At 45.5% G+C, this 12,171-nt stretch overlaps 1 protein-coding gene across 2 annotated transcripts in view; it reads left to right on the top strand.

The window, feature by feature from the left end:
* Window positions 1-12,171, top strand: part of prickle1b (prickle homolog 1b) — a 56,500-nt gene that overhangs the window by 37,812 nt on the left and 6,517 nt on the right. For both annotated transcript variants that reach the window (XM_071331954.1, XM_071331953.1), the window contains exons 3-4: window positions 8,243-8,356; window positions 10,209-10,346. In XM_071331954.1, coding sequence (XP_071188055.1) covers window positions 8,243-8,356; window positions 10,209-10,346 — 252 coding nt within the window. The remainder of the gene's footprint in view (window positions 1-8,242; window positions 8,357-10,208; window positions 10,347-12,171) is intronic.

Below are 12,171 nucleotides of genomic sequence, written 5' to 3'. Positions count from 1 at the left end.
TGACTATAACCTGATGGAGACACATGACTGTAACTATAACCTGATGGAGACACATGACTGTAACTATAACATGATGGAGACACATGACTGTAACTATAACATGATGGAGATACATGACTGTAACTATAACCTGATGGAGACACATGACTGTGACTATAACCTGATGGAGACACATGACTGTGACTATAACCTGATGGAGACACATGACTGTAACTATAACATGATGGAGACACATGACTGTAACTATAACCTGATGGAGACACATGACTGTAACTATAACCTGATGGAGACACATGACTGTAACTATAACATGATGGAGATACATAACTGTAAAATAACATGATGGAGATACATAACTGTAACTATAACCTGATGGAGACACATGACTGTGACTATAACCTGATGGAGACACATGACTGTAACTATAACATGATGGAGACACATGACTGTAACTATAACCTGATGGAGACACATGACTGTAACTATAACATGATGGAGACACATGACTGTAACTATAACCTGATGGAGACACATGACTGTAACTATAACCTGATGGAGACACATGACTGTAACTATAACATGATGGAGATACATAACTGTAAAATAACATGATGGAGATACATAACTGTAACTATAACCTGATGGAGACACATGACTGTGACTATAACCTGATGGAGACACATGACTGTAACTATAACATGATGGAGACACATGACTGTAACTATAACCTGATGGAGACACATGACTGTAACTATAACATGATGGAGACACATGACTGTAACTATAACATGATGGAGACACATGACTGTAACTATAACCTGATGGAGACACATGACTGTGACTATAACCTGATGGACAATAGACAATACTGTGTTGTCATCCATTGGATGAGTCTAGATAGGCATCACACACACACACACACACACACACACACACACACACACACACACACACACACACACACACACACACACACACACACACACACACACACACACACACACACACACACACACACACACACACACACACACACACACAGACACACACATATCACAGGGACTTAAAGCCAAGTGACAGGGTGTTGCCATCTTCCTGAGGTGAGGCTGAGATGCAGCGTTGAGTGTAGAACACAAGGGGCCAGTTCACCATTCCTCTGGACCTGGAACAGTTCATGACTCTCCTCCTGGGGAGAGATAGCGGGGAGCTGTTCGTGACTCTTCTCCTGGGGAGAGGTAGCGGGGAGCTGTTCGTGACTCTCCTCCCGGGGAGAGGTAGCGGGGAGCTGTTCGTGACTCTCCTCCCGGGGAGAGGTAGCGGGGAGCTGTTCGTGACTCTCCTCCTGGGGAGAGGTAGCGGGGAGCTGGTCGTGACTCTCCTCCTGGGGAGAGGTAGCGGAGAGCTGTTCGTGACTCTCCTCCCGGGGAGAGGTAGCAGGGAGCTGTTCGTGACTCTCCTCCTGGGGAGAGGTAGCGGGGAGCTGTTCGTGACTCTCCTCCTTGGGAGAGGTAGCGGGAAGCTGTTCGTGACAGATCACATCACAGTGACCATTGGTTGTAACCCATATCTGAATGTCACAAAACACAGCAGGCAAACTGAATGTCCATCCACATAGATGGACATTCCTAATGTTAACTGTTTCAGATCAGGAGGATTCAATCCACTCCTAATGTTAACTGTTTCAGATCAGGAGGATTCAATCCACTCCTAATGTTAACTGTTGCAGATCAGGAGGAATCAATCCACTCCTAATGTTAACTGTTGCAGATCAGGAGGATTCAATCCACTCCTAATGTTAACTGTTGTAGATCAGGAGGATTCAATCCACTCCTAATGTTAACTGTTGCAGATCAGGAGGAATCAATCCACTCCTAATGTTAACTGTTGTAGATCAGGAGGATTCAATCCACTCCTAATGTTAACTGTTTCAGATCAGGAGGAATCAATTCACTCCTAATGTTAACTGTTTCAGATCAGGAGGATTCAATCCACTCCTAATGTTAACTGTTGCAGATCAGGAGGATTCAATCCACTCCTAATGTTAACTGTTGCAGATCAGGAGGAATCAATCCACTCCTAATGTTAACTGTTGCAGATCAGGAGGATTCAATCCACACCTAATGTTAACTGTTGCAGATCAGGAGGAATCAATCCACTCCTAATGTTAACTGTTGCAGATCAGGAGGATTCAATCCACTCCTAATGTTAACTGTTGTAGATCAGGAGGATTCAATCCACTCCTAATGTTAACTGTTGTAGATCAGGAGGAATCAACCCACTCCTAATGTTAACTGTTGCAGATCAGGAGGATTCAATCCACTCCTAATGTTAACTGTTTCAGATCAGGAGGAATCAATCCACTCCTAATGTTAACTGTTGCAGATCAGGAGGAATCAATCCACTCCTAATGTTAACTGTTGCAGATCAGGAGGAATCAATCCACTCCTAATGTTAACTGTTGCAGATCAGGAGGAATCAATCCACTCCTAATGTTAACTGTTGTAGATCAGGAGGATTCAATCCACTCCTAATGTTAACTGTTGCAGATCAGGAGGAATCAATCCACTCCTAATGTTAACTGTAGCAGATCAGGAGGAATCAATCCACTCCTAATGTTAACTGTTGTAGATCAGGAGGAATCAATCCACTCCTAATGTTAACTGTTTCAGATCAGGAGGAATCAATCCACTCCTAATGTTAACTGTTGCAGATCAGGAGGAATCAATCCACTCCTAATGTTAACTGTTGTAGATCAGGAGGAATCAATCCACTCCTAATGTTAACTGTTTCAGATCAGGAGGAATCAATCCACTCCTAATGTTAACTGTTGCAGATCAGGAGGAATCAATCCACTCCTAATGTTAACTGTTTCAGATCAGGAGGAATCAATCCACTCCTAATGTTAACTGTTTCAGATCAGGAGGAATCAATCCACTCCTAATGTTAACTGTTGCAGATCAGGAGGAATCAATCCACTCCTAATGTTAACTGTTTCAGATCAGGAGGAATCAATTCACTCCTAATGTTAACTGTTGTAGATCAGGAGGAATCAATCCACTCCTAATGTTAACTGTTTCAGATCAGGAGGAATCAATCCACTCCTAATGTTAACTGTTTCAGATCAGGAGGAATCAATTCACTCCTAATGTTAACTGTTGCAGATCAGGAGGAATCAATCCACTCCTAATGTTAACTGTTTCAGATCAGGAGGAATCAATCCACTCCTAATGTTAACTGTTTCAGATCAGGAGGAATCAATTCACTCCTAATGTTAACTGTTGTAGATCAGGAGGAATCAATTCACTCCTAATGTTAACTGTTGCAGATCAGGAGGAATCAATCCACTCCTAATGTTAACTGTTTCAGATCAGGAGGAATCAATCCACTCCTAATGTTAACTGTTGTAGATCAGGAGGATTCAATCCACTCCTAATGTTAACTGTTTCAGATCAGGAGGAATCAATTCACTCCTAATGTTAACTGTTTCAGATCAGGAGGAATCAATCCACTCCTAATGTTAACTGTTGCAGATCAGGAGGAATCAATCCACTCCTAATGTTAACTGTTTCAGATCAGGAGGAATCAATTCACTCCTAATGTTAACTGTTTCAGATCAGGAGGAATCAATCCACTCCTAATGTTAACTGTTGCAGATCAGGAGGAATCAATCCACTCCTAATGTTAACTGTTTCAGATCAGGAGGAATCAATTCACTCCTAATGTTAACTGTTTCAGATCAGGAGGAATCAATCCACTCCTAATGTTAACTGTTGCAGATCAGGAGGAATCAATTCACTCCTAATGTTAACTGTTTCAGATCAGGAGGAATGATGATGTAAAAAGGGCTTTATGAATCCATTTGATTTGTAAATCCCCTTGGTTGGGAGATGTAGAGTCACATTATTTGTCAGTGTCACAAACTGTGGACATCACAGCACACAGAGAAGAGCAGCAGTATGACTATTCTCCAACTCTACTGATGTCTCCTGACAGATTGTATATCTCTCTCTGCCCCCGATGTTCTAACAACCCCTCACAGGCATAGAATTACACACAGACACCCCCCCCCCCCCCCCCCCCGGTGTGACACTGGGATAGGCATCACACGCACACACACGCACACACACACGCACGCACGCACGCACGCACACACACACACACACAGTCCCCCCCCCTGGTGTGACACTGGGATAGGCATCTCACACACACACACACACACACACACACACACACACACACACACACACACACACACACACACACACACACACACACACACACACACACACACGCGCACACACACACACGCGCGCACGCACGCACGCACGCACGCACGCACACACACACACAGAACCCCCCCTCTACACGCACACACTGCCTTCCACTGAGATCTGACTGAATACAAAAATGAAGCCATCCGAGACAAATCCTCAAACAAACTGCAGCCAGACTTCAGGCTTTAATGTTTAATGTCTGGAGTCTATAAATACAGACGTACTGACATGCCATTCGCCCCTCCTGCAGAGTGCCTGTGATCTCCTGGAAATGTCCGTCTGGAGGAGCGGGGAGAAAGTAGGATAGAGTCAACACTGATCTATATGATTTAAGACAAATAATAACCATGGTAACGCAGGTCATCATGTCAATGTTTTTCAGTGTTTTCCAACAATGACAGTTCTGTTTCAGAGTGAGTCGGTCTGGGGCTAGACTATACATCCCATGGTTTAGAGTTCTGTTTCAGAGTGAGTCAGTCTGGGGCTAGACTATACATCCCATGGTTTAGAGTTCTGTTTCAGAGTGAGTCAGTCTGGGGCTAGACTATACATCCCATGGTTTAGAGTTCTGTTTCAGAGTGAGTCAGTCTGGGACTAGACTATACATCCCATGGTTTAGAGTTCTGTTTCAGAGTGAGTCAGTCTGGGGCTAGGCTATACATCCCATGGTTTAGAGTTCTGTTTCAGAGTGAGTCAGTCTGGGGCTAGACTATACATCCCATGGTTTAGAGTTCTGTTTCATAGTGAGTCAGTCTGGGACTAGACTATACATCCCATGGTTTAGAGTTCTGTTTCAGAGTGAGTCAGTCTGGGGCTAGGCTATACATCCCATGGTTTAGAGTTCTGTTTCAGAGTGAGTCAGTCTGGGGCTAGACTATACATCCCATGGTTTAGAGTTCTGTTTCAGAGTGAGTCAGTCTGGGGCTAGGCTATACATCCCATGGTTTAGAGTTCTGTTTCAGAGTGAGTCAGTCTGGAGCTAGGATATACATCCCATGGTTTAGAGTTCTGTTTCAGAGTGAGTCAGTCTGAGGCTAGACTATACATCCCAAGGTTTAGAGTTCTGTTTCAGAGTGAGTCAGTCTGGGGCTAGGCTATACATCCCATGGTTTAGAGTTCTGTTTCAGAGTGAGTCAGTCTGGGGCTAGGCTATACATCCCATGGTTTAGAGTTCTGTTTCAGAGTGAGTCAGTCTGAGGCTAGACTATACATCCCATGGTTTAGAGTTCTGTTTCAGAGTGAGTCGGTCTGGGGCTAGACTATACATCCCATGGTTTAGAGTTCTGTTTCAGAGTGAGTCAGTCTGGGGCTAGACTATACATCCCATGGTTTAGAGTTCTGTTTCAGAGTGAGTCAGTCTGGGGCTAGGCTATACATCCCATGGTTTAGAGTTCTGTTTCAGAGTGAGTCAGTCTGGGGCTAGACTATACATCCCATGGTTTAGAGTTCTGTTTCAGAGTGAGTCGGTCTGGGACTAGGCTATACATCCCATGGTTTAGAGTTCTGTTTCAGAGTGAGTCAGTCTGGGACTAGGCTATACATCCCATGGTTTAGAGTTCTGTTTCAGAGTGAGTCAGTCTGGGACTAGACTATACATCACATGGTTTAGAGTTCTGTTTCAGAGTGAGTCAGTCTGGGACTAGACTATACATCCCATGGTTTAGAGTTCTGTTTCAGAGTGAGTCAGTCTGGGGCTAGACTATACATCCCATGGTTTAGAGTTCTGTTTCAGAGTGAGTCAGTCTGGGACTAGACTATACATCCCATTGTTTAGAGTTCTGTTTCAGAGTGAGTCAGTCTGGGGCTAGACTATACATCCCATGGTTTAGAGTTCTGTTTCAGAGTGAGTCAGTCTGGGGCTAGACTATACATCCCATGGTTTAGAGTTCTGTTTCAGAGTGAGTCAGTCTGGGGCTAGACTATACATCCCATGGTTTAGAGTTCTGTTTCAGAGTGAGTCAGTCTGGGGCTAGACTATACATCCCATGGTTTAGAGTTCTGTTTCAGAGTGAGTCAGTCTGGGGCTAGACTATACATCCCATGGTTTAGAGTTCTGTTTCAGAGTGAGTCAGTCTGAGGCTAGACTATACATCCCATGGTTTAGAGTTCTGTTTCAGAGTGAGTCAGTCTGGGACTAGACTATACATCCCATGGTTTAGAGTTCTGTTTCAGAGTGAGTCAGTCTGGGGCTAGACTATACATCCCATGGTTTAGAGTTCTGTTTCAGAGTGAGTCAGTCTGGGGCTAGACTATACATCCCATGGTTTAGAGTTCTGTTTCAGAGTGAGTCAGTCTGGGGCTAGACTATACATCCCATGGTTTAGAGTTCTGTTTCAGAGTGAGTCAGTCTGGGGCTAGACTATACATCCCATGGTTTAGGGTTCTGTTTCAGAGTGAGTCGGTCTGGAGCGAGACTATACATCCCATGGTTTAGAGTTCTGTTTCAGAGTGAGTCAGTCTGGGGCTAGACTATACATCCCATGGTTTATAGTTCTGTTTCAGAGTGAGTCAGTCTGGGGCTAGACTATACATCCCATGGTTTATAGTTCTGTTTCAGAGTGAGTCAGTCTGGGGCTAGACTATACATCCCATGGTTTAGGGGTTCATAGTTTTATTTTTTGGTACTACCATCCTATTACCTCGTGTTTTTGCTGGAATGTTGTTGAAATATATTTGTCTCAGTTGCTTCCCTCTATTTTCTCTGACTGTTAAAACCAGTCAACTATTAAGTCCCAATGTGGCATAAACTGTACACTCATACAAAAAAGGTTCCAAAACAGTTCTACAGCTGTCCCCATAGGAGAACCCCTTGTGGTTCTAGGTAGGTTCCATCCTTTGAAGAACCTTTTTCGGTTCCAGGTAGAACCTTTTTGAGTTCCATGTAGAAGAGGGTTCTACATGGAACTCAAAAGGGTTCTACCTGGAACCAAACAGGGTTCTTCAAAGGATCATCCTACGGGGACAGCCGAAGAAACCAAGGTGCTGTCTAGAACCTAAAAGGGTTCTAAGTGTGTACAAGCTATTATAAATATATGTTCACATCCTGTTTCAGTTAGTGCACCAACATGCGAACTCAGCAGATCGTTACTGTGGCCTGTTAGCCTGTGGGGCTAGAGTGGTTGAGAGTTTTTTATGCCTCCTTCCTCATGATACTGACTGTGTGGTTGTAGCATCATTAAGACTGGCTGCTTTCTTTACAGTTCAGCTCCGACTGCAAACAGGGCTGGCCTCTGACTCCAGGCTATGTGGCACTTTCCCAAAAGTTCTTCTCTCTCTCTCTGTCTCTCTCTCTCTCTCTCTCTCTCTCTCTTTCTTTCTTTCTCTTCCTTCTATCTCTCCCCGACCCTCTCATTAACCATGAGCACACATGGAAGTAATGAAGGTCTGAAATCAACAGGAGGCCTCCCAAGCCAAATACCTTGTTTTTGTAACCTTACCCCCCCAACCCAGTCCCCCTTGTTTCCCAGCCCTTCACTCTCTACACCTCTAGAATGTGTGGAGGCAAAACAGGTCTTCGTATTCATAGATAGTCATGGAGCCATGGTGGAGAGATGGAAACATGAATCCAGAACATGTAGTTGGTTGGTGGGATAACTATTGTAAAAACGGTCAGTCAGTCAACAGAAGCACCAGTCTTGTATGAACTGTGACCTGAGTGATTTTCCACTGACTGACTGTGACTGACTGACTGACCCTGGCCATTGTTGGCATATCATGGTGGATCTGGCCCGAACAAAGCTCTTTAAGCAGCTGCGATTGTGCTCTTGTCCTGGAGCCCAGCGGGGTGTTTACGATGCAGGACAGTACAGATCCTGGAGGTATGCCTGGTCTTTTTAGGGTGAGCATCACCCTCCAACTGAACTACTAAACCATTAAGACCAACCAGGAACCTGTGTGACTGAAGGTGGATCTGCAGTATGACAGAACTAAGACTGTTCTAACCATTCCCCCCATCCCTCCGTCCCCAGGTACAGCAGTATTTCTCCTGTCTTCCGGAGGACAAGGTCCCCTACGTCAACAGTCCTGGAGAGAAACACAGGATCAGACAGCTGCTCTACCAGCTGCCGCCTCATGACAATGAGGTAAGAACTGAACTCAGGACAGAGAGTGAATCTACTAGGTCTGTATTCACATAGTCTCGGTTAACCCAGAACTAAAGTCTCAGGTAATGGGTCAGCTGCTTGATTAGGTTCTGGGTCCATAAGTGTTAAGAGAAGGAATTAAGAGATGCTAGAACGAGGAACGGAACCGGAACAAGGAGCTCGACCCTCTCTCTGTCGGGTTGAACGTCCCCTCCCCTTCCAAATTCGAAAGATGCTAACACCTGCAAAATCGTGATTTGTCCGAATAACCTGCGAAACACCTACTGCTGCTCGTTATCCCACAGATCACATTCCAATTCCAACAGATTCTACGGTACCAGTTCAATTTACATACATCTGTCCATGAGAGATTAGTATTCACAAAGCGGATCAGGTATTCACAAACCTGATCCTAGACACTCTTTGTGAATACAGGCCCTGGTCCCAGATCTGAATGTGCTTCACCCAGACAGTGATAGTCAGCGGAGATGGCTTTAACCACACAGATCTGGGATCAGGCCAGGTTAATGCTGACTAAAGAATGTCACCTCGTCACAGTGGAGGTATTCTAGTAAAGACAAACCACTCACATCGCCTACTACGATCGCCATATGGTGCATTGCTGCATTTTAACACAACCGGATCCTTGTAATGTCTTTCTAGATTGTAAACCAGCACTCCTTGGACACACATTGTAACCCACCCCTTTAGTCAGCACAGTTTACACTGGGAGATCTGCAGAGGGGCTATGTGGGGCTATCACAGAGGGGCTATGTGGGGCTATCACAGAGGGGCTATGTGGGGCTATCACAGAGGGGCTATGTGGGGCTATCACAGAGGGGCTATGTGGGGCTATCACAGAGGGGCTATGTGGGGCTATCACAGAGGGGCTATGTGGGGCTATCACAGAGGGGCTATGTGGGGCTATCACAGAGGGGCTATGTGGGGCTATCACAGAGGGCATCTTTGACTGCTCTGCTCCAGTCCTGTAGGTGGGCAGGCGTTTGTTCCTTGGAACAATAAAGCGTCTGACTGAGTGACTTTATGATGTTTGCTGCCAGGCTCAGAGCAGAGCGGCATACTGCAGCAGGGGAAAGGGGAGATTCCAGGCATAGCTGTGGTTTACAAGGCCTCCTTAAAGTAGGGCACACATGCAGCCACACGGGCGCAGGAACACACACACACACACGCACGCACGCACGCACGCACGCACGCACGCACGCACACACACACGCACACACACACACACACACACACACACACACACACACACACACACACACACACACACACACACACACACCAGAGAACGTTTAGAGAGCGGCGCTCCGAGGGCTCTCGTTGTGTACCAGCGCTGTTTGCTGTTGTTAGGGAACCACATGGTCCATTGTTGGTTGTTAGTCTTCCGCTCGTTTTTATTTATCTGTGTGGTAATTGTCTGCTCTAAACATCAGGCTTGATGTGTGTACATTCATGCCATCCCTGGGGTGAGCCTCGAGGGGAAGAACGTGTGGTCTTCCATAACATAACCATCAAATACATCTGTGGTGGAAGCAGGGAGGGTTTTCAATGTGAAGGTTTTATCTGTTGGGTAAAAACTGAGTTGTTGTTTTCTCTCTCTCTCTCTCTCTCTCTCTCTCTCTCTCTCTCTCTCTCTCTCTCTCTCTCTCTCTCTCTCTCTCTCTCTCTCTCTCTCTCTCTCTCTCTCTCTCTCTCTCTCTCTCTCTCTCTCTCTCTCTCCCCATATCTTTCTCCACATATCTTTCTCCCCATCTCTCTCTCCCCATCTCTCACTCTCTCTCTCCCCATCTCTCTCCCATCTCTCCCATCTCCCTCCCTCCCTCCCTCCCAGGTACGGTACTGCCACTCTCTCAGTGAGGAGGAGAAGAGGGAGCTCCACATGTTCAGTGTCCAGAGAAAGAGAGAGGCTCTGGGGAGAGGAACCCCCAGGATGCTCCCCCGAGCCCTGCAACACACCCTCTGTGAACATGTACGTTCACACACACACACACACACACACACACACACACACACACACACACACACACACACACACACACACACACACACACACACACACACACACACACACACACACACACACACACACACACACACACACACACACACACGTTCGCACACATGCGCACCCACCCACACTGCGAGTACAAACTGTATTGCCATCTTATAAAACATTTCGATACAAGTCTGGGAGGCGAGTAAGAAAATCCCTCGGGAAATGACGTTAAAGCCAGTAAATATGTCTCTCCCTTCTTCATTACATGTCAGTCCTATAAAGAGCTGCTTCTCCCTTCTGAAGCTCTTCCTGTAGGCAGAGCAGCAATCCTATAAAGAGCTGCTTCTCCCTCCTGAAGCTCTTCCTGTAGGCAGAGCAGCAATCCTATAAAGAGCTGCTTCTCCCTCCTGAAGCTCTTCCTGTAGGCAGAGCAGGAAACGACAAGCTAACGACACAGGGCAGTACACTAGTTGTTTATTTAAAGACTTACCGACCCCCTTTGGCCTCGCTCTGTTCTATTCTATATGCACGTCCAAAATGGCATCCTATTCAGGATACTACTTTTGAACAGGGCCCATAGGGAAGTAGTGCACTATGTAGGGAATAGGGTGCCATTTGGGACGCAAGCCTAAAGCTCCAGTGATAATGTGAGGATTTAATCAAGGGCAGAGTCTGTCTCAGGAACAACTAACCCACTCAGAGGGAGCAGAGAGGAGGAAGTGTGGACATTAGGAGCTCATGCTCAACCCGAGCGTGGAAGTTATTCCAGAAAAAAGAATGGGACCAATTTCCTGCAGTCAAAACTAAATGTTAACAGGGTGTTGCGTTCATTTCAACTGTACCACTGGTCAGTAGGCACCCATTAACCCAGTGCTCTACATACTGTACAATAAACTCTCACTCTCTCTTCTCTCTCTCTTTCTCTCTCTCTCTCTTTCTCTCTCTTTCTCTCCCTCCCTCTCTCTCTCTATCTCTCTCTCTCAATTCAATTCAAAGGGCTTTTTTGGCATGGGAAACACATGTCTATATTGCCAAAGCTTATGGATAGAATTGATCACAGTTTGGCTTGTTGAAAGGCTTCAAATCCTGAAATTTAATGATCATAGTTTGGCATGTTAAAGGGCCTTAAAAACGAATTTAAAAGGCACGTACCACAAGTCCTTTCTGATCACTGTGGACTAGTGACCACATCCTATTAGACTAGTGACTACATCCTATTAGACCAGTGACCACATCCTATTAGACTAGTGACCACATCATATTAGACTAGTGACCACATCCTATTAGACTAGTGACCACATCATATTAGACCAGTGACCACATCCTATGAGACTAGTGACCACATCCTATGAGACTAGTGACCACATCCTATTAGACTAGTGACCACATCCTATTAGACTAGTGACCACATCATATTAGACTAGTGACCACATCCTAGGAGACTAGTGACCACATCCTGTGAGACTAGTAACCACATCCTATTAGACTAGTGACCACATCCTGTGAGACTAGTGACCACATCATATTAGACTAGTGACCACATCCTATTAGACTAGTGACCACATCCTGTGAGACTAGTGACCACACCCTATTAGACTAGTGACCACATCCTATGAGACTAGTGACCACATCATATTAGACTAGTGACCACATCATATTAGACTAGTGACCACATCCTATTAGACTAGTGACCACATCCTATGAGACCAGTGACCACATCCTATTAGACTAGTGACCACATCCTATGAGACCAGTGACCACATCCTATTAGACTAGTGACCACATCCTATTAGACTAG

The sequence above is a fragment of the Salvelinus alpinus genome, chromosome 11 (genome assembly GCF_045679555.1).
Source record: "Salvelinus alpinus chromosome 11, SLU_Salpinus.1, whole genome shotgun sequence".
In the NCBI taxonomy this organism is placed as follows: domain Eukaryota; kingdom Metazoa; phylum Chordata; class Actinopteri; order Salmoniformes; family Salmonidae; genus Salvelinus; species Salvelinus alpinus.
Note: the sequence above shows the minus strand (reverse complement) of the source record. Positions and strands in the feature narration are given on the sequence as shown.